The sequence below is a fragment of the Rosa rugosa genome, chromosome 2, assembly GCF_958449725.1.
Source record: "Rosa rugosa chromosome 2, drRosRugo1.1, whole genome shotgun sequence".
NCBI lineage: Eukaryota > Viridiplantae > Streptophyta > Magnoliopsida > Rosales > Rosaceae > Rosa > Rosa rugosa.
Window position 1 is genome coordinate 56041108 of NC_084821.1, and position 23699 is coordinate 56064806.

The 23699-nt window shown below is 39.8% G+C and overlaps 1 protein-coding gene and 2 pseudogenes across 1 annotated transcript; 2 read left to right on the plus strand and 1 right to left on the minus strand.

Annotated features, from left to right (window-relative positions):
- Nucleotides 1-13265: 13265 nt before the first annotated feature.
- LOC133731084 (uncharacterized) lies at nt 13266-14216 on the minus strand (annotated as a pseudogene).
- Nucleotides 14217-15046: 830 nt separating this feature from the next.
- LOC133733937 (uncharacterized) lies at nt 15047-15921 on the plus strand. The gene has a single exon (XM_062161593.1). The coding sequence runs from the start codon at nt 15125-15127 to the stop codon at nt 15731-15733; it is 609 nt and encodes a 202-aa protein (XP_062017577.1). The 5' UTR covers nt 15047-15124; the 3' UTR covers nt 15734-15921.
- A 604-nt stretch (nt 15922-16525) lies between these two features.
- Nucleotides 16526-17871, plus strand: LOC133731085 (asparagine--tRNA ligase, cytoplasmic 3-like; annotated as a pseudogene).
- The last annotated feature ends 5828 nt before the right edge of the window (nt 17872-23699 follow it).

Sequence of the window (23699 nt, forward strand, 5' to 3'; positions counted from 1 at the left end):
TTCTTATATGCCTCTTCAGCTTCGGCTTCAGTTTTTGTACAACAACAGCTGAAGCAGCCAGTTTTTTGAACCAACTCCAGTAGCAACTTTCGCTACGCTAACCTATTTCATACTGCTAAAACTGGAGCAGCTATCCTTTCTGTACTGTTACAATTAGAGCAGCTACATTTTTAAATATACTTTAGCAGCAAGTTTAACTAGGTTAACCTATTTTTGAATAGACTTCATCTGGAATGAAAAATGTAAGAAAAGGCCTCCGTGGTTTGAACTTAATGACTGAAATGTAAGTGATTTGAATGTCTCTGTATTTTCGAATGAAGCCTACATTACATTTGACTGATGAGACAACGAATTGTTGTAGAAGTAGTAATCAAGCTCTTATTTGTTGTAATTTTTTATATTACAAGTTTGAGAACCATTTTACTAATTTGACAATAGATTGCTGTCAAAGTGGTAAAACTTTACGTATATATAGTAAATGAGGCGCGAGTTCTTAATTGTATATTAAAGTCCTCTATTTTGTAACTAATACTTTTCTTGTGTAAATCTTATCATCCATGAGATAATTACTCGTCTGACAGTGCATTTTACTATAAATTACAACAATCGAGGTGTAAAGTGGTATTTATGGTTGTTTTTATGATAATTACTTGAAATATGATTCCATTTACAAAAAAGACGATCACTTTACCAACGTTACAACAAATGTTTTGTTTATATGGTAAATGATCATATTAGACCTAAAACTTCTCAAGTCCTTATTCTTGTAATCTAGTTGTTCTTTTTATAATTAGAGTCCTTTCTTTTGTAAATTATATCATCGATGAGATACTTTACAATAAACGACCACATTGGACGTACTTAGTAATAATTATAGTTGTAATCAAAGTAATTACTATATTTACGATCTTCATTACAAGTTTTTGAACGATTTACATATAAAACAATAAATGAGTACTTAGTATGGTAATTTTTTTTTTTTAAAAGTACACATGTCAAATTATAAGTGGATAACTTGTTGACCTGTACAACAGGTTTCACCAATTAATTTAATTTAATATATATTTATTAAAAAGTTGATGTATGACAAACATCAACACACCTTAGACTTCCCCTTTCTTGGATTACAATGATTCATATTCTAACTTAAATTGGGAATCTAGAGTATTCTCTCCTATTACAACAATAGAAAGTAAACCTAGTTTGACAAGGCACACTAAAAGTCAACATTCTTCAACACTCTCCCTTGTCCCGCTCAAACTTGGTGGTGTCATGACGCTTCAAATGTTGCCTCATTAAAAACCTTGCTCGAGTAATAAAAACCCTGTGGGAGAAAAACAACCTCGAGAAGGAGAAAAAGAGTACAACACGTCCTTCACTCTTTGAGATCAAACATGTAGACATCATACCTCCCCCTGATGTTGACATCTCCCCCTGATTACTCTAATTGTGGGAGTTCAGATAATTTCCTCATTCCGATGATTAGCACAGGTTTTTCGAAAGTGGATTTAGGTAACGACTTAGTGAATAAGTCTGCTACATTATCCTCAGATCGGTTTTGATTCAATTCAACCTTTAGAAGTGTTTGTTGTTGCTGATTTTAAAAGAACTTAGGCGATATATGCTTGGTGTTGTTGCCCTTGATGAAACCTAACTTCATTTGTTCAATACAAGCTGTATTATCCTCATAAATGCATGTAGATTCATCTGTGGTAGACTTCAAACCACGAGTTCCTCGAATATGTCTAATTATAGACTTTAGCCATATGCATTCACGTACAGCTTCATGTAGAGCAATAATCTCTGCATGATTCGAATAAGTAGCGACAAAGGTCTGTTTTGTAAACCTCTAAGATATCGTAGTGCTTCCCATGGTAAAGACATAATCAGTTTGGGAGCAACTTTTGTGAGGGTCAGAGAGGTACCCAGCATTAGCAAAACCCATCAAAACATCACCATTGTTTTGATGCAATGGAGGTGGGTGACGCCGGCCACCTTAGGCGGCGGCAGCACCGGCGACGGCGTTATGGAAGGCGACGTTTTGCCTAATGGGGTCCGATCTCATTCTTTCGTCGATCCTTTCTTTTCTCTCTGTAGGAATAAAACAAGCCCATATCAATCATACCCTTTAAGTATTGAAAGATAATATTTACACCAGTCCAATGGCGGCGTGTTGGTGCAGAGCTATGTCTAGCTAACAAGTTCACTGCGAATGAGATGTCCGGTCTTGTACATTGAGCTAAGTACAATAATGCACCTATTGCACTTAGATAGGGCACTTCGGCCTCTAACACGTCTTCGTCCTCATCCTTCGGACGAAACGGATCATTTCCAGGTTCAAGACTACAGCCAATCATAGAAGTACTCACATGCTTCACTTTATCATCATTAAAGCGCCTTAATATTTTCTGCGTATATGCTGACTGATGGATCATTATCCCATCACTACGGTGCTCAAGCTCTAATCCGAGACAAAACCGTGTTTTCCCAAGATCTTTCATCTCAAATTCGGATTTCAAATACTTAGCAGTTTCCTTTAACTCATCTAGAGTCCCAATTAGGTTCATGTCATCAACATAAACTGCTACAAATGCAAATCCGGAACTTGTCATTTTAATGAACACGCATGGGCATTTTTCATTGTTGACATATCCCTTCCCAATCAAGTAGTCACTTAGATGGTTATACCACATCTGTTTGGATTATTTCAATCCATATAGTGAGCATTTTAACCTTATTAAAAACGCACTCCGTGGTTTAGAGCCACTTGATTTGGGATTTTGGGTAATTGAAGTCCATCGGGATCTTCATATGTATCTCTGAATCTAGATCCCCATAGAGATGTGCTGTAACCACATCCATAAGCTGGATGTTAAGTTTTTTGGAAACTACCAAACTTATAAGGTAGAGGAACGTTATAACGTCCATTACGGGAGAATATGTATCCTCGTAGTCGATTCCAGGGCGTTGTGAGAAACCTTGGGCCAGAAGGCGAGCTTTATATCTTACAACCTCATTTTTCTAATTACGCTTTCTAACAAAGACCAATTTATTGCCAACAGGCTTTACACTTGAGGGTGTCAGCATTATAGGCCAAATACCTGTCTCTTTGTTAGTGAATCCAATTCATCCTGAATCGCATCTTTCCATTTAGGCCAGTCTGCTCTTCGTTGACATTCTTCAACAGAGCAAGGTTCGATATCATCATGTTCTATTATTCCTTGTGCAACAGAATATGCAAATCCATCATCGAGGATAATATAAGCTCTATTCAACGTCTCATGTACACTAGTGTAATTCATTGAGATCTCTCTATTATCTAGAATTGGTTCTAACATTGGAGCGTCCTCCAATGATGTTTCTTGGACATAACCATAATCCGGAATATTCTCATGAGACGGATTATTTGTGTTGATGATTAATGGATTATTTTGTGTCAAACTTGCTTTCTTCCCACACTTCCTTGCAGGAGCCTTGGCCTGACCCACAACGCCAACTCCATAAGGGATGGTGGCGCCGTACCCACTCCCAGGTACGGCGACATTATGTCATCCATTTTTAGGGACATCAATCTTTGCATCAGGTATATGTGATCTCGTCAATTTAGCGATATCAGTAAATGCATCAGGCATTGAATCTGCTACGTTCTGAAAATCGAGAATTCTCCTCACTTCAATGTTGGACTATGCGATTCGGGGATCAAGATGAGACAAAGTGGGGATAGACCACGACAATGCATGTCGTTCCTGTTGAACATTAGTGTTCTTATCTCCCCTTAACGACGGGAAGACTGTCTCATCAAAGTGACAATATGCAAATCTAGTGGTAAAGAGATCGCCTGTTAAGGATTCTAAATAGCGGATAATGGTTGGAGAGTCATATCCAACATAAATGTCTAATCGTCTTTGAGATTTTGGTACGTTGTGGCGGCGCAATTGGCACATAAACTACACACCTAAAAATGCGTAAGTGTGAGACATCAGACTCATACCCAGTCACCATCTGAGACGTAGAAAAGGGTTGAGTGGTAGTGGGCCTCAGACGAATAAGCACAGCTGCATGCAATATTGCATAGCCCCAAGTAGAAATAGGGAGACTGGTGAGCATAACCAATGCTCTAGCAACCATTTGAAGTCTTTTAATGGTAGCTTCTGCGAGACCATTTTGGGTATGAACATGAGGAACGAGATGTTCAACTTCAATCCCAATAAACATGCAATAATCATCAAAAGTTTTTTATGTAAACTCCTCAGCATTATCAAGACGTATTGACTTAATAGGATGATCAGGGTAGTGAGCTCATAGCTTTATAATTTGTGCTAGGAGTTTAGCAAAGGCAATGTTTCTTGTGGACAAGAGCATGACATGTGACCAGCGTGTCGATGCATCACCAACACCATAAAGTATCTAAATAGTCCGCAAGGTGGTTTGAATAGGTCCACAAATATCATCTTGGAGTCTTTGCAAGAATGAAATATTTTCCTTAGTGTCCTTCACTCCTTTGCATAGGATGGTCTCGATCCTAATTTTGCTAAAGAGCAGGCTTTGCATAACGAAAGATGGGCTTTAGAAGCAACCAATGAGGATTTTGGTTGAGCCATAAAGTCACAATTGGCCTTAGAAGTAGAAAGAGGAGTCAAAGAAGCAAGTTTGGTGTCAAAGCCATGCTTGGGCCACAGGGGGTAGGTGTGAGCCCCGGAAAAATGTGTCGAGCTTAGTGGAGATCGTACGAGAAATTATTTAACGATCTCGATAAACGTCAAGGTGCTAGATAATATTTTCAGAAATTTCCATAAAGTGAAATCCTCAATTTAGGAGTTGGATAATAAAGTACACGTCACGACGAGTTCGTGAAAATTTTCGGGGAATTTTCCGGACACCCGAAGTGGTTATAATGAATTTCCGAAGTTTGGAAATTATGGAAATTCATTTAAAATAAAAAGTAAACAGATGGCACAATCCTAGCCATCCACCATCTCCACCGCTTAATCCTAGCCGTCCATTATTAATTGGACAACTCTATATAGATCTGTGAACAGGGGGAAAGCCCAGAATGATCGACAGAGAGAGAGAGAAAACCAGAGTTCTCCGACCCGGAACCCGACCGCGACTGGGTCTGACGGAAAACGTTCCTCCGGCCACCTCTCCACGGCGGAAAACCGGCAATAGCTTCGTCTCGCCGTCTCCTACGTCCCTGTGGTCTCAGATCATCCATGCAACGATCGTGCACGGGGAATCGACAACGGGAAGCTTCGAGCTTTCTCCGGCGAGTTCTGCAGTTTCCGACGCCTCCGGCCACCGTTTGGGCCGTCTGGGGTACGAAACTTCCTCTCCTCGTCATGCTCTTCAAGTCTGTGCAATTAGTTTTTCAATTTGATCGAGTTTTGACAAATTGGTTCTGGGTTGTTTCTGGTTTCATCTCGGTTCTGCCGTGTTTTTCAACTCCGGCGATGTTTCCGGCACTTCTGAGCTTGGTTTTCGGTTGGAATGCGTCTGTAGGCGAGGGCTGACCTTGATTTGGGAGTGGAGGCTAGAAATTTCTGGTTGGAGACTGAACTGGGAAGTTTGGGTTTGCTGTGTTCTTCGTCGGAAAGCAGACCTGCAATTCGAGGTTCCTTTCGATCTAGTTGATCACAAGGTGAGTTGGATTCTGTTGAAGGTCTAAGAATTTACACTTCTGGAAACTGGGCTGCCTTGTAGCTTGCATGCTGTGATGTTGTGTTTGAGAAGAGTAAATTGGGTAGTTAGTCAGAAGAAATCGAAAGCTTTGTTGTGAGCTTGCTGTTTTGTCCATGTTTGCTAAGAGTGTTGTTGTTAAATGATTTTGGTGATGGATGTTGTAGTATGTTTCTTATTCTGGTGAAAATGACAAAGCATAAGTATGCAAGTATACGTTTAGTTGAATTGGTTCTGACAATGTGAAAAAGATCAAGTTATGTTTAGGTGTCCTTAGTAATTTTGGGTACACCCTTGTATAAAAATTGGAAAGTGTTGGGTGTCCATAGTAAATTACTATGTGACGAAATTATTAAGTAGAGAAAAGAAATTATATTTAAAAGAAATTATATTTATATATATTGGGTGGCCTTAGTAAATCGGGTGCACTTAATATATATTTTTGGTCGATATCGTAATTTCAAGTAAGGGTTCGGTAATTTAGGTCAATTATCGAACAAGTCTCGATTGGTCAAACATTGGTCACAGTTAGTCAACTCCTGGTCAAGCTAGGAAAAGTTGGTTGTACGATTTGTTAATCGTCGAGATTTCAGTTATAAATTCAATACGATATTAACTATCGAATTGTCGGAACTTAGGACTCCAGCTACCCGAGGAACGGAAGGTTCGTGATCTCCGAACAACGTGAAATGGTAAAGCTTCGAAATCCAGGTAGGGGACTCGGGACTCTCTATTGGCTAGTGAATTTCCGTATTTGATTATATACGTGATGCATGATGAAAGTACATTGTCAGTTCAAATTTAAAATGTTTTTAAGTTAACGTGCGTATAAGATTGTTGATGGCGGTGTGTGAGAGCGGAAAGGTGGTCGATGACTTCCTTGGGGATTAGCCACCCCTAAACCTCTGGAGGGTTAGCTGCACCGGTCGGACGGTGCGCAATCACAATGTTGACCCGGTTCCGTGTGTGTAGCTAGTGTGTTAATTTTGGCGCTCTGTGACTGGTAAGATCAGATGTTGGTTCTACGGAACCAAGCCATCAGGTAAATCGCACGTAGTTTTCTAATCATGCATCGGGTTTTAAGAGAAATGATATTTTAAGTTTGTCGTTCTTACATATATATTCGCTTTGTTTTCACACTGGGCCCAAATCCAAATTATTACAAAGTTGAGTTGATTTTCAAACCTAGTCGTAGTAGAGTTTCCTGCAGAGCAACGAGGACGAAAGCTCACCCTACAACAGTGTGGATGCAGGTACTGTGCACTGGTGACGGGACAAAAGCGGATGGAGCTGGGTGTGCGGAATAAGTCCGGTAAACCATTGTTTGGACTTTGTTCTACCTTCTATTCCTTGAACTTCGTATTCCGTGTCTTGTGATTAGTCAGTTGTGTGTCAAATCTAGTACACTTCTGTTCTTTGAAGTTTATACCATCCTTGTGAACATTAATTCCAAGCTTTAGACGAATGAAATGAATTTTCACCTCAAAAGTATTTGTAGCTTCCGCTGTGTTTTCCAAAAAAATTTTCAAACCAAAATGCCTAGCGGTTCTCTAGGATGTAAATCGAGCGTTCGGTTTACGTTTTAGAGACTCGCGGCACTGTGACGTGCTTAAGCTGGTGAGGTGCAGCTTGGGGCGTTACAGTAGGCGGCGCCGGCTTGTGTTGCACGACACCATGTTGGTTCGTTGATTACACGCATTTCTATGCGCGTAATTATATTCTAAACACCAGAATTAAGCTAATCTCTAAATCAATTATTATGTAATTGATCAATTTTTGTTTATTTTGTAGAAAATAAGCAGAGTCGCGAAAACAAGATATAATGAGGTGAAATTTATGCAAATTAGAGTATTCCGACAAAAGGATGAAATTGCTGATGCGGTCAACTACAAGTCAAAGCGGTCGAGAAACGCAGAAGTGATTTGGAGAAAAGAAATTAAAAAAAAAGTAATAATAATAACAATTAGCTTTAATTAACCAATGATTAAGCAAAGCTAATTACCTGCACGTTGGCTTCGTTGAAAGGGGTTGAAGACCAAATGATTTTGGTGACAAGTGGCAGCAGTATAATTAAACATGCATGGATGGGCAGCCAACGTAATAGCGAAAGCCCATTTCTCTTTCTTTTCTTTTTCCCCACGCACTGCAGCCCATTTTTTAATTTATCCTCTCCTCTTCTCGCACGTGCAACCTCATCCGGCTCTTGTTATCCACCCATTTTTACTCTCTCATATATAACGACGGCCAGACCACGACCTAATTATACCTCACCTCAGACCAACAGCGCCGCATCACCAAAAGCTGCTCTCATCCTCTCTTCCTCCATTTACCATATTTTAGCTAGTTTTCTTTTAGAAATTTAAAGGATTACTCACTCAAAGCTTCAAAAATTCATTAAAGGCTTTTTATTTCTATAAGATTCAAGACTTAGGTAATTGTAGGGGTTGTAATTCAAGACTAATCATGCTAGCTTTTTAGCTATTCATGACTATTCTTGTTTTCTCATATACTTCTATACTATTTTTTCTTTGAATTTTGTATCTTCGATGTTCATAATTATAGGTTGTGAGTAATTTTCTTGTTGGGGGCTAGGGTTGTGTGCCCTAGCCCAAATTTTGTGTAAAAGATGTTTAATTTAATGTAATAATGTAATTTTCATATGATGGATGCTTATATAAATTATTGTTGGGTTGAAATGCATGTCTAGAAGCCTAGTCAACTCTAGGGTGTGTATTTTGAGCATGTTTAGGACGGAGTTAGAGGCTTGACCCCCTATAATTTCTAAGCTAGAAACCCTCAATTTCGTATTCGAGGGGTTATAAGCATTATAAGCATGGTGATTTACACTCATTCCGTGATTGCGCGGGCGGATCGCTTAGTAGTCTAATTCCTCGATCTCTAGGCCTCTTGGTGTGAGTTAGTGACCCTTCGTCTCTAATTCCTGCCAAGTGAGTTCTTACGACCCTTGAACCGGAGTAGGAATATCATGAAAGGGAATTTCGGTCCTTAAGCCTTGAACCGCTTTGGATACGATTACCACCAAAATGGTAAATTTGCATCTACATTAGATTAGCTTCCGACATATAAGATTTGGGTGAAGGAACCTCCCTAGCACCCGCCATTCCCATCTATTTGGTTTATCCTTTTATTAATTTCTTTGCATTTTTATTAATTGCTTTCATTTCATTACATTTTGTTAATCTAAAATCATCTTTCAAAATATTGAACTCTGACTCATTGTAGATAATCATCACTAGACTCTTAGTTTTGATTAGGCTTTGGTGAGAATCAAAGCCGAGCATTGCTAAGGCTTGGTGCCTTAGATTAACATTTTTATTAATTTGTTTATTTTCCTTTATTTGCTTAGTGACTTAGTTCCAACTATCCAAGGATTGTGGGTTAGCCACTAATCCCCGTGGTACGATAAACTTTGGGCTAAATACTTCCTTTACATGACACGATTTGTACGCTTGCGAGAGTTTATGCATCAAGTCATCCATGTCACTTCTTGAATCAATTTTTGATTCTTACTTCTCTTTGTTTTGAAGAAAGGATGTCCGTGTGACGTCTTTAATATACGGATCATCATGTCATAACCTGGGTGTCCCAAACGGTCATGTCAAAGTCTATATGTGTCAGAATCCCATAAGTCATCTCTTATGACATTATTAGATTCAATTACTCGAATAGTGGTTACATATAACCCACTAAAGCGACACATAAGTTTCTCTAATACCTATTTTTGTCCATAGTCATTAGAGGTGATGCAAATGAACTCTTGTTCATTCTCATAATGTGTTTCCACATGAAAACTATTGGCTCTTATATCGTTAAAGCTCAAGAGGGTTCTTCCAGCCCTAGGAGCATATAGAGCTTCGGTGACATTAAAAATTGTGCCATTTGGCAACAGAAATTGAACTGGTTCTTGACCATGAATCAATTTTGATGCCCCAGCCATCGTAGTCACTGAAAATCGAGTAGGCATCATCTGAAGGAATAATTGCCTATGCCAAAGTGTAGTGTGCGTGGTAGCCTTTCCACGAGGCATTCTAGCTCTCCAGGAAACATACTTGTTTGATCGATGCTTGAAACTTTGAATCACGCGCATGTTGGTGCAGGCGTGAAGATGCTTGTCAAAACGAGGCTAGTGGAGCAAGGCTAAGCGTGGCGAGGCGAGGCTCACTGGGCAGGGCAAGGCTAACCGGGTAACGCGGGGGCACGCTGGGCAGATGCTAGCAAGGCTAGCGGGTCGGCGCGGGGGCACGCTGATGCAAGCGAGGGCAACGTAGGCAGACGCTAGTGAGGGTAGCGCGGGTGAGGCTAGCGAGCAAGGCACAGGTGCGAGCTGGGCTGCGGGGGCAGGAGAGGCTAGCCCGGCCTAGGGGTAGCAGATTGCAAGCGGTACAAGGCTAATGGCGAAGGATTTTTCCGGTTTTTGGGTTTTTGATTTCAAGGTTATGGCTCGTGCTGATAACTTGTTTAAGAAAATAAGATGTAAGAGAGAATTAGTGTGTCTATCATTGATAATAGGAGCTCTATATATAGGATTACAAAGTACAATTTCTTGAAGTACAATGATTCCTATTCTAATTTGAATTGGGAATCTAGAACCTTCTCTCCTATTACAACAATAGAAAGTAAACCTAATTTGACAAGGCACACTAAAAGTCAACATTCTTCAACAGTGATGAAATTGAAGCAGAGAAGCTTGAGAAGGAAATACGCGACACGATACTAGAAATTGTAAAGAAAAGAGAAACAATGTAGTGACTCAGCTGGAGCAACACAACTTTAGGGGTGATTTTCTTGAATTACTTTTGAAGGCTCATCATGATGATAGTAATGATAAATATAGGACCACGATAGATGATATAATTGATCAGTGCAAGGCATTGTAGAAACTCATGACCTCCTTGTGTTTGGCTCCAATTTTGCTGCAGCTGGTCAACAGTCTCTTTTCTTGCGCGGGCGTGCCAGCACCGTTCGGGTGCGGTCGTCGGGGATGTCCCTTGACCTGACTTCTTTTCAAGCGATTGTAGACGAGGAGAGCACCAACCTCGTCGTGGGATTCTTTGTGCCTCGTGGTGAGGACTTTGCTGAAGTTTCTTCTTGTTAACACAATCGATACTCAATATTGTAGATCGAGCAGAGCGACATCACCGGGAAATGTTGAGATCTTGCTAAAGCGTGACTTTAGCTTGGCTGGGTTGCTAGGGCGTTACCCTTGCTTGGCTGGTTCTGTAACCGTTGTGGTCGCGGCACTACCGTCGGCTCCCGAGGAGACTAGGACCGAAGCACGTTGACAGAGGGTTTGGTGGCACTGAAAGTCGGCTTCTGAGAAGACTAGGACTAGGAGTGTGATCACCGCTAAGAGAAAGAGAAAGAGAGGGAGAGGAGTTGCTCTTAGAGAGGTTTGCTCTAGAGAGAACTTAGATCATCTTAGAGATGTTGTTGTTGAATGTGAATGTGTGTTTTAGAATGAGAGGAGAAGGTGTTTATATAGGGAAGAAAAAGAAGAGTGAAATGATGAGTGGAAGAAAAATAATGAAAGTGGAGTATGAAAGTGATTTGTAAAATATGGAAAAGATAGAGAAATGATGAAATGAAAGCAAAGCATGAAGGTGTAGAAACATGGAAGTGATGATGATCTATTAAAGAGATTGTCTTGAAAAATATATCCAAGGAAAAGAAGAAAAGCATCTAGCTTTCTTCATGTGGGTAGGAAACATGAACATGTGAATATTGAGCTGGTTTTAGGTCAGTTTCTGCCCCTTTATTCCTTCAATTATTTCTCCAACAAGCCTTCAGAATGAGCCTTCGACTTCTTCAAAAAAAATGTTCCACTATGAGTGTAGATCATCCTGACAAATTTTCAGAGCTTTATTCCATGCGGTTGGGCTGGAAATGCTGCTAGACCTCTTACAGGTCCAGTTTTCCAATTTTGCTTCTGTAGAAAATTGGACTGATTGTTTGAAGGCCTTCCACTCAAAACTAACTCTGGCACTCTTCATAAGAAATGATCCTTGGGCTGTCTAGAATGGATCTGCAGAGTTTCAGCTCATTTCAAGTTCATTTGGTCAGGCGTCCGCTCCTTCTGTTTAGCTCGGTTTCTCCTAGCCGAAGTAGGAAAATGTGCTAAAGTTGACTTTTCATGTTTCCATGCTTCCATAGTAGGCTTTATTTAGCCTCTAAATATATATTTTGAACTTGTCGACAATATATAGCTTGAGCCACTGACATTGGCTCAATTTCTCCAAGACACGCCTTGTCAGGCCAAAATGCTTATTTTAGGTCCAAACACCTTGTGCGTGAAAGCCAACTCTCGATACTCTAACAGATAAGAGCGAGCCCACGATAAGGAGCGAAGAAAGAACTCCCTTGGCTGACACATACGACAATACGCTCAAATCTGTGAGCAGCATCGTCGGAAAAGTAATACAAGCGGTAATCAAGATGAAAGTCTTTCTTCCGCCAATTATTATTGCCCCACGTCCAAGGTTAATGGCGAACATGGTTAATAAATTATGCCAATTGTCACTTTCAGCTATTACCAAGCCGAGAGCAACTAAGTATAGTTCTTTGTTTAAAAACACGGAAGCTATAATCTACGATCTATTGTTGAATGCTCGTTCGACAATATCGAGATAAGTTGTTATTGATGGGTCACGTGCATGCTTTAAGTAGCATGTCATCATCGCGATGACAATGCAAAGAAGAAGTAAGACCCACCCTCCTCTTGAGAGTGCGTACGGTATCGCAATAATGTCTATCCGTGAAAATAACAAGTAATTAAGCTGATTAGCAACGATAAAATTTATATTTTATTTTTTTATGAACAATATGCATGCATATATCAGTAAGTGCCTAGAGAGATTACCTTACTAAACTCATATCAATGCCTGATAGACATATATATCCACAACAAGCTCAAATTTGTGAGTAGCAGTATCGGAAAAGTAATGCATGCGGTAAGTAAGACAAAAGTCTTTCTTCCGCCAATTACTGGTGCCTCACCGCCAAGGTTGATGGCACATGCGGAGAATAGTTTGTGCCAATTTTCGCTTTCGGCTATCGCCTCACTTTTGACTTGAAGTCGACGTTTTCCATCACGATCTTTTTCTCTCAACCTAAAAATTAAGCCGTCAAATTCTTTTGCTTTCCCAACTTTTGGTGAACCATTTTGTTTTGTGAAGGAAAGAGTGGTATAGATTGCCCAACTTGGTTTCTTTAGTGTCTAATTTGGTGGGTTTTTGCTGGAGTGGAGACTTATGAAATTGCTTGTGTTTTCTTGGGTTGGTGGCTTGGTTAAGTTGAGTACGTTGAGACTGAGAAACAAGGTCGTGAGGAAACTAAGCTAACTGAGGACTGATATGGTGGATATGCCAACTTAAGAGATATTTATAGGCAAGGCTGTGAAGTGTAACTAAGCTATCCATTAACCTACTCACAGTGATTAGGTAACTCATGCGAGCCACGCCTCTCTTTTGAGCAAATTGGTGACCAAAAGTACATGAACAGGCTCCTCGAACATGTTGATGGATATGCGCAACCTAACTCTAATCACACAATAATGACCAACAGAAATACAATCTACTATTCCTTACCCGGCCATCTGCATATACCAAACAAGCTTCAAATCTATTATCAACCGGTGATGAGCAGAGCAAAAACCTAATAATTCTAACATGGTTTAGCTAGAGTCCTTCAATTAATCTACTAGCAGCCTCAGATAGATCTTCATTTATCATCATTTCATAAATCATGTTCTTAGGACTTACTTTCCCTCGGTCAAGCTCAATCTCTAGACGACTATACACCTCATACATTAGAGCTCGACTGACAGACCGTTCAGCACCATCATACTTACCACTCTTCAACTTCAGGGTTGCCGAAGCCAACTCTTTCATGGTGGAGTAAAACCCTTTGCTACATTTTTTCCCCTTTTTCAAAATTGCTGTCACATTATTATCTTTGGCGTCGAGAGCAATTTCTGTCATGTTAGTGGCCAAAGTCTTGGCATTATTGCTTACACAACTTAGGATGATGATGGCTCATATCCCAACTTTGTCAGCCTTCTCGCTGCGTGGATCGGAGATGAGGCACCCGATGCAGGTTGTTGGTACTTCGGCCTTGTGACACTCTATTTGGATTAGTTGCTCATCTGCAATGACATCAAAAAAGGGGAATGCAGCAGAACAAGAAGAACAATTGTGAATGAAGAAGCCAGTGTCGATCTCTGTGATTCTACAGGTGAATTGTGCTTAGTTTCCTAGTATAAATAGAAGGGATAGTGCTCAAAGAATGTAATTAAACGGTTGAAATGTTATTAATTGAGGTTGTTTGAAATGGAGATAGTGCTCAAGAAATGTAATTAAACGTGAAATGTTATTAATGGAGGTTGTTTGAGATGGAGATAAGGCTTCTTTTGAATCTTTTCTTGGGTGTTTTGTTTTGTTTGTTTTTTTTTTTTTTTTTGGGGCCGGGGCTTAAACCCCGACAAAGTGAGGGTAATTTATTAAAAAGAAAAAAGAGTACATCATAGTAGGAGGGATCTAAATCTTATCCCACCATGAACTATGTCAATCTTTGCTTAATTATGTTTTTATGAGCCAAATAGACATCTTAATATCATTTGGTGTAATAGCATTAGTCACTCTTTTGTAATTAGAAATGACAAAACAAAGAAAAAAAACTAAAAAAAATAGTCTATCTCAATTGACATAAAAGTTCTATTCCATGAGACATACTAATTAAATGGTTGAAACTTTTTATTTATTCTTAAATCCTTAATAACATGGTAAACCTAAGTTAAACCACTGAGGGATAGAAGAATATCTAAGATACAGTGAGATGACTCTTTGAAAAAAAAGAAGAAAAAAAAAAGACCATTGAAACTTCTACAAATGAGGCAAACAATAGGTAAAGGTCCAATGATGATAGAATCAGGAGGATTTGGCAAAATCCATTTGGAGCTTTGGTGTCTCAAACCAAATAAAACTCTTTATTTGGAGCATTGAAATTCCGAAGTCAATTTTTGACAACCTTTTTTTAATATTAATGAATTATCATATATCATTTTCTCCATTAAAAAAAAAGAAGGAAAAAACCGAAAAGGCCCCCAGATATGATTCTCATGTAACGAAATACGAAAGATTCTTCAATGCACTTTTTTGTCACATCACAATATCACATGCAGATAGCTCCTTTTTGAAAAAAAAAAAAAAAAAAAAGAGAGAGAGAGAGGCTCCTAGCCGTTACAGGCGCCTGGGGAGATCTCGTGAATACGTCCATACTACAAGGATATTCTTGGAAATACATCCTTTTAAATTCCTCCAGATTCGACCGTTAGCATATTTAAAAACTCGCGACCGTTTCCAATACCCTTTCACCCCCAATCTCTCTGTCTCTGTCTGTCTATCTTCTCTCTTCTCTCTCACTACAAAAATCCATGGCCGACGAGACCGCAAACCAAGCAATCATGGAGCCGAAAATCGCTCACCCACTTCACCAAATCGCCTCCACACCAAGCCACAAGCTCCTCCTCAAGCAATGGCTCAAAGAAGAGGAGCTAATCCTCAACCGTCTCTCCCTCAAGGAAACCCAAATCGACTCCGTCCGCAAAGAAATCACAACCCTCTTCATCTTCTTCTTCCTCTTCCACTCCATTTCCCTCATCCTCCTCTTCAACTCCTCCTCCACTGATCGACACGTGCTTGCTTGCCGCCGATCTTGGATCCCCTCTCTCTGTTCTCTCTGTTTCTCTCTGGGGATCATTTGGGCGATACGGTACAAGACCGACACGGAGGGGCACCTGGAGAAGCTGATGGAGAGGGAGAAGGAGGACCGGAAGCTTCTCGGGAAGTGTATCGAGGAGTTGAAAAAGAAGGGGCTGGAGTTTGATCTGTTGAAGGAGGTGGATGCGCTCAGGAGGGCCAAGAGTATGAGGGTTGAGGCCAAAGTGGTGAAGAAATGGTCTGCTAGGGACTTTGTGACTCTGTTTTTCTTTGCTGTTTCTTGTTTTGTTCTTGCTATAACAAGGGTTATCTTGTGCAATTAGGGATTTGGGGATTGGATTGGTTGATTATCAGATCCGTTCTAGTTGGGGTTAGATGGGAAGCAACTGCAGAATGTTTTGTTCTGCTCTTTGTAATTTGGGGGATTTGTATGACATAACTATGAAATGAATTTGGATTTACTGCTTGTATCGACCAGCAGATGTTACTCATAATTTGATGTATTTGGTCTCTCTGATACATTTGATGTAATCTTAATGCAGTTGATCAGAATTTGGTTTACTTGAGGTTTATATTGTTCTTCTAAAGAGGCCTAAGGGTCACGGAAATTGGATTAGTCTAGTTGATTTAATACATGAACTCCTGGATTTGGAAATACATTTGGGTTGATTTAGTACAGTTTTTCGAATCCATGATTGAGTACAATTTTTTGGATTGATGATTTAGTAGTTCAGTCCAGCATGCGTAAATTATAGTGTGTAGAATAAGTTCAGACCAAAACAACTATAGAAGAAGAAAACTGAAAATCTGGGAAAAGTTTCATGTTGGGGCAATTTGACACTCTACCAAACCATCTGCAGAGGAATTTGCATCATTTGTATAGCACTTGCTAGAGATGTATTAATTTATAGATCCAAATAGATTAGCTCAAATAGAAGGAAGATATTTACAGTTCTTGGTTCTTTCTTGGCTTACTTTAGAATCATCTAGGCCTGCTAAAATAGATTGATTAGATGACGAATCCCACAGTCCTTTCCAGTTTCCATTGTAGGTTAGTCTTAGGGCTCATCTGTGGCAACTATATGATCAGCACCATACTGACTTGCTAGTAGAAAATGATGATTAAAACCCTACAAAGTAAAGATTGTCTGACAAACTTTGTAGCTGCATGTTACAACTTAAACGACGACTCTGACTCCCTTAAAGCAGAACTTTCTGATAGAGCTCCCATCCGATACATCATTTTGCTACTTGACGGGAGGTTGCCAGCAGGCAGCAGGTCCAGTTTGGTGGATGTGGCAGGGTGAAGACTGGCAGGAAGGCAGACAAGGGTGCGGTTGTATTTCGGAACTGAATGATGGGTCATGCACAGGAAACTTGCAGGTGATTGTGGAAGCACACGAGGCTGACCTTGGGAAGATTGTTCCAACTGATACTTGTGTGCATGTACACGTGGATGGTGTACTTAAGCTGTCACCGGCTCGGGCCAAGCAGAAGGCTTAGAGTTGAGAGGGCGGTCCATGTAGGTGAAGTCAACGTTGACGGGGGTAAGAATATATGCAGTGCCCAAGACCAGGCTAACCCCTGCGTTTTTGAGGGAGAGGAACTTTGTTCATTTGTGTCCCAGAAGTAACACCATTGCTGCAGTTGCTAGCATCAGAGATTCAGAGATGCCCTGGAATATGGAACTCACACATTCTTCAAAACGAGGGGCTTCCTTTGTTTGCACACTGCAATCACCACCACCAGTGGTTTTGGGGGTGTTGGTGAGATGTTTCAAGGCACAACATTGATTAGTGAAGGTGGAAAGTTGGAGAAGCTAGCTGATCAAGAACCCTACTCCTTCAGAAGCATAAGTTGATGAAGCTGCCAAATTATCACCACCAGAAATGTGTCGCTGTGGAGAAGTTGAACTACAAGAAAATAGTGCTGCTGAGGAGAATGTGTTAAGCGGGATGAGGAAAGATTCAAAGCTTCATCTCCTAAAAGCTAGGATGGGAAGATTGACTGCATGCAACATTAATTAATTTTATTTGCCCGTCTAGCGTTTTTGACAGTTTCTGGCTAACTCCAACTGGAATGTTAAGCATGTGCTCTTGGTAGCGTGTATACATTATGTGCTGAGAAGTCGCACACTTCAAGGCATTTGATAGAATTCTGGATGTGGAGTCTGAATCAGCATTTGCAGAGTTTCAGAAGGACATGAACTGTGCCGAGGAGTACGTGAAATTCTTCTCTCAGTGGTTACTTGACAATATATTGCCTTGATCTTATGGAATATTTCTTGGCTGCTAAATTTAATAAGACTTGCATTTGTCATTTCAGCACCATTCAAACGCATAACGTACGTATACAGAAGCAGTCCATGCCATCTGGTAACTGAGGCAGTAAAAAAGGGTCAAATGTTTGAAACTATGTAGGGTGGGGGATTGATTCGGCTTCTATACAAGAAAGAGTTTGAGACTTTGAGAACCATCTGGGGCAGTGAGTAAATATAGTCTATATAGACGACATTTAAACTTTTCCCTCCTCTCCATGTGCAACCAATCCTGTTTAATTTTGGTTTATGATGCAAAGAAAATTGAGGAAGAACGAAACTAAAATTCAATAAAATGATTTGCCATCCCATTTTGCTAAGAGTGTGAGTATATATGCTTAAAGCAATGCACTACAGTCGTTAACATATATCATACATACAATTATCATTTTTCGAATTTAATTACTCAAACGAGAACCTACTTGACTCTTATGAGAACCTTATTTACTATAATGAGGACTTTTTCTTAGTTATCACATGAGTTGTTGAAGTGATAACATGAGTCCTCAAAGTGGTCGATATTACAAGAAATAGGACATTTATGATAAATGTTAATATACCATACTCTTACCGACAGTATTAAAAGCTGTGTGCATGTGTGGTGATTTAATGAAAGACATGCATAAGGTTAATTAAAAATTAATTAGAGTTCAAATGCCTAGCGAGATTACCTTATTGAACTCATGTTGACGTCTCAGAGTAACTCCAACAATTTCCCTATAATTTTGTATTATAGGGAAGCAAAAGTCAAAACTTTAAACAATTTTTCTTCTCAAACTCCAATAGATTCTCTATTTTGTAGCAATCTCTAAAATCTTCATAATTCTTCCTTAAAATTGTAGAGATTGCTGTAAATTTAGGGAATTTTGTTTTCTCTTTCCTCAGTTCCTCACTATCCCTCAAATTGGGATAGTTATAGGAAATCTGTTTGGAGCAAAAGATGTTCATTTTTCCCTAAAATAGAGAAAAATCAAAATATGGGGAAACTGTTGGAGTTGCTCTCATAGACATAAATATTGAAAGTACGACCAGGAGGCCCGCAAAGCAGAAAATATAGAAGCTGATGGCTGTCAGGATCCCACTTATGTCCCACAGCTGCCCTTAGTGTGCATGAAAGGCAACTCTCCCACGATCATGAGGAGGGAAGAAATAACTCTGGTGGCTGACACAGACAATAGTAATCTCAAATCCGTGAGCAATAGTGTCGGAAAAGTAATGCACGCGGTAAGTAAGCCAAAAGTCTTTCTTCTGCAAATTACTAGTGCCCCGCCGACAAGGTTGACTGAGAATGTGAGGAATAGTTTTTGCCAATTGTCACTTTCGGCTATCACCAAGCCGAAAGCGACTAAGTATATATAGTTGTATGTCTAAAAACACGGAAACTATAACTCTCGATCTATTGGCGAATGTTCGTTAGACAGTATCTAAAACCGGGTAGCCATCGAAGTGATTAACCGAAAATGTAAAAAAATATTAGCTATATAGACTACTTCAGTACATTTTCCCAAAATACAAAGTTTTAAGATCTTACAAAGTTACAATGTTCTATATTAGCTATATCTTTTTTTACATTTTCGGTCATATGTGTGTGTGTGGGGAAGGTAAGACCGGGTGTTTTTCGCAAGTCAACTGAAGTAAGCATATAGTCTTATAAATTATGTTATATCCAACCAAAAAAATGTAAAAAGATTTGGCTATATATATAGCCTACTTCAGTACATTTTCCCAAAATATAAAGTTTTAAGATCTTACAAAGTTTACAATGTTCTATATTAGTTGTATGTTTTTACATAGACGTATTCGAAAGTAAGATCGGGTGCTTTCCACAAGTTAACTAAACTAGGCATATAGTCTTATAAATAATGTTATACCCAACCGAAAATGTAAAAAAGATATTGGCTAGCTATATATTTTTGAGAGGAAGATGTCAGCCCTTTATTAAACATGAATCAATTACAAATTACAAACTTCAGCTGCAACTGCAGCTGAGAGGAACGAAGGAACAGAAAAATAAAAACAATCTTGGGATAGAGAGCAAGCATGAGTTGCTAGTTGATGAGCAACAGAGTTACCCTTTCTCCCAATATAAGCCACCCTCAACACCGATGAGGCTTCCAACTGTGAAACTAAGTCATCATACAATCTGCCTAACACCGAAGTATTAGGAGCAGTAGCATCCATCAATTGACGCTGAACATTCAGTGCATCCGTCTCCAGAATAACAGGTAGGAAAGAATGGTCTATCGTAAACTCCACAGCCTTCTTGCAAGCCAACAGTTCCCCATGTTCTGGAGAAAGCAAACCATACACAGGACAAGCTCCTCCTGCTAACATTGCTCCAGTCTCATTACGTATAACAAAATCGGTGCCACCCTGACGAGTAACATGATTGAACGATCCGTCCACATTAATTTTCAGTACACCCAATGGGGGAGCAGACCAGCGCACTACCTTATACCGTCGACTCACGCTATTTGTTTCTTTCAAATTATGGAACCTAAATTCTTGCAATCGGGATATAGAACTTAAGATCACAGCACAGCTCGTTCCCTTTTTCTGACTCCAGATTCTCTCATTGCGCTCCTTCCAAACACCATATAGAAGAAATATCAGAGTTCCAAAGTCAAGCACAGACAATTCTTGAGCACACGAGGTCAACCAGAGATACAAACTACTATTCCGAACTTGAGGTCCATAACACACCTGTTTCAAAATAGCACTAGACTGAAGCACCGATCGAGTAAAGCTACACTCTCTACACAAATGTAGCGTAGACTCTTGCTCCACCTCACACAATGCACACAAGGTCGAATCCAGTTGTACCCTTCTTGATTCAAGTTTGGCAAGTGAAGGCAATATATCCAAACAAACTCTCCACATATGAATTTTCGCCTTATTTGGAACATTAACCTTCCATAATTTCTTCCAGAAGACACTTCCCAAAGAAGAGAGCATAGGATTATGGGTAGCAGAAGAAGAGAAAGAGAACCTGTACGCAGATTTCATGGAATACCGCCCATCCTTTGTCAGCTTCCAGACCAGCCTATCCGCAACCACTTGTCTACTCAGAGGTATGGAAGTAATCAACTCCACTTCCTGAGGCGGGAACAGGCTCTGAAGACGAGGTACATCCCAAACTCCTGTGTTCGAAAGTAAGTCACTAACCTTACTGACTGCGTTTTGAGCTAACGCTGAAGGTGTAGGTCGCCCAGTAGGTGACCCCAGCAACCAATTATCAGTAAAAATTCGAATGTCTTTTCCGTCACCAACCTGCCAGCAACAACATTCCTGCAGCAACTCACGAGTAGAAAAAATACTCCGCCAGGAATAGGAGGGGGAAACATGTGCAATAGCCTCCCAAAACGATGTCTCAGGATAATACTTCGCCTTATATAACCTGGCAATTAAAGAGGAGGGGTTGGTAAGTATTCGCCATGCCCGTTTCGTTAGCATGGCCCTATTAAATTCTGTCAAACTACGAAACCCTAATCCACCTTCCTCCTTAGGATTGCACAATGCAGTCCAGGTCTTCCAGTGAATTTTCCGCTTATCTAGGGTACTCCCCCACCAAAAACGTGCACACATCTGTTCCAAATCATCACAAAAATTCTTTGTCAACTGGAATCCACTCATCGCATATGTTGGTAGCGCTGAAGCCACCACACGAATTAGAATATCCTTTCCAGCCCCACTTAGCATCTTCCCTTGCCAAACTGATAACTTCTTCGCCAATTTATCCTTGATATACTGAAACGTAGCCGTCTTCTTCCGACCCACATAAGTGGGGAGCCCAAGATATTTTTCATGGACCTCAACCATCTGCACCCCCAAAAAATTAGCTACTTCCTCCCTCCTATCATCTGAAACATTCTTACTGAAAGCGACAGAACTTTTATCAAAATTAACAAGCTGCCCGGAAACTGATTTGAACAAAAAGGTAGTTCAAACGAGAACAATTTTATGCATCAAAAACTCACACACTAAACTTCAGTTTCAAAACCTTTTATAGTGGAGGAAGACTCCCCCTCAATCAAAAATCTTTTTGTCCCACCAAATAAGATATGTAAGTAAGGTTTTTAAAACTGAATTCAATTCTTCCTATCCTTGTGTAAATCAGATCTCTACTTGATATGCATGCCGAAAACCTTTTAAAGAGGATAAGCATATTAGATCCATTTATTCAATAGAAAAATCAATTTAATTTATGCACAATGATATGAAGTGAATCCTACCATTAATTCAAGATCAGTGATAGTGATTTTCCTTGATTTTCTCTTGACGATCCAATCTTGCAGATTTCTTCCATTTTCTTCAAGGCTCCGAGCATGTAGGAGAGATACTCTCCTAGTGTTTTGCATTATCTGATTTCCTTGTGGATTTGGGAAAGTCATGTGTTGAATAGGGATAGTCTAATATATTTACATAAGATGAAGAACAGAGTTCTTCTAGGCACTCGGTACTGGTACTGGTATGGCTATATATTCTGTGTACTGAGTAAGATGAAGAACAGAGTTCTTCTGTTGGTATTTCTGGCAGCGGAATATGGGTATGGGTAATCTAGATTTCTAGAAATGGGTATAGGTCTAATTAGCAAAACTGCTCTGATACCATGTCAATTATAGAGATCTGTGGTGTAATTGCCAGTGTATTCTTCTGCAAACTGGAGGATATATATATAGAAGTAAATTACCTATAGCTAAGTTTGAAAGGTAAATACAATAGTAGAGCAATGTATGAAAGATAAATACAAAAGGTCTTGCAATACGGCTGTATCAACTACACAAGATTTGCTAGAGCAGCAGTCAAGATTTGCTGCTGCTACTTCTTCCTGTATGCCTTTGTTTTTCATGTTGATATCAGCTCATGTAACATAATAGAATAACCATGTAGAGCTGCAGAATGAAAACCTGCACTGAGTGCTAAGGTTCCGGTGGTTAAAACATTTGATGCACCAATCCTCTTTGTGGAAGTTAGAATAGGTAATCCCAAAATCTAACAATATGTTAAATATCTGCCTTAATTATTCATTAATATTTGTACATCTGAAAAGAATGCGTGATTTTTCTAGTTGCTTCTTTCCTTAGTTTGACAAGTATACAGTTCAGTTTGCGTTATTTCTTAGTTTCTTAGTTTTAGTTCAAGAAGTACAATCCAGTTTGGGCTCTGGGCTCTTGGACTCCATACATCAGCAATGGACAGTGACGCTGGGCTTTGCAATCATCAATATTTATTCTAGGGTTTTTGTCCATTTACCCCATTTCTAGGATTTTTTTCCCACTTACCCCATTAAGTTTTTTTAATTCCCTCTTACCTAAAACACTCTAAGGAGATCTTCCCTAATATCCCATTAAAGTTTTTTATTTTTTTAATACCATTTTACCCTCACCCCTTTGTTACTGAGAGAGAGAGAGAGAGAGAGAGAGAGAGAGAGAGAGAGAGAGAGAGAGAGAGAGAGAGAGAGAGAGAGAGAGAGAGAGAAGGAGACTTCACCAGAGCCAGTCACCGTCGCCGGAATCTGGCCAATTTTCTTTGGATTTCGGCCAACTTTCGCAGGAGTCCGGTCACCGACCGCTACCCACAGGAATTTTCTGAAAACCTCTATTGCCCCCCAATAGAACTTTTGGTCACCGGAATGGGAACTAATCTTTCTAAAATTAGACAAATAAAACTTTGATTAAAGAAAAAAACAAAGAGATTATATCAATTCAAAACGTCTATTGCCCTCCGATAGACGTCTATTGACCCTCAATAGGCATTCAATTTTTTTTTTTCCTTTCCTTCTGCTCCATTACTTAAAAAATAAAATAAAAAAAAATCTGATTTGGGCTCCCAGAAAATGCTCTAGGCACCAAATCGGAGCAAACGCCTAACTGCTGCATGCCGTCTTCCTCTACTTGCTTCCGATTCTGTTCAGCTCCATTTTGATCGGACCTCTCCCAGCCATGTTCAACTTCTAGTAATTCTGGTAATTG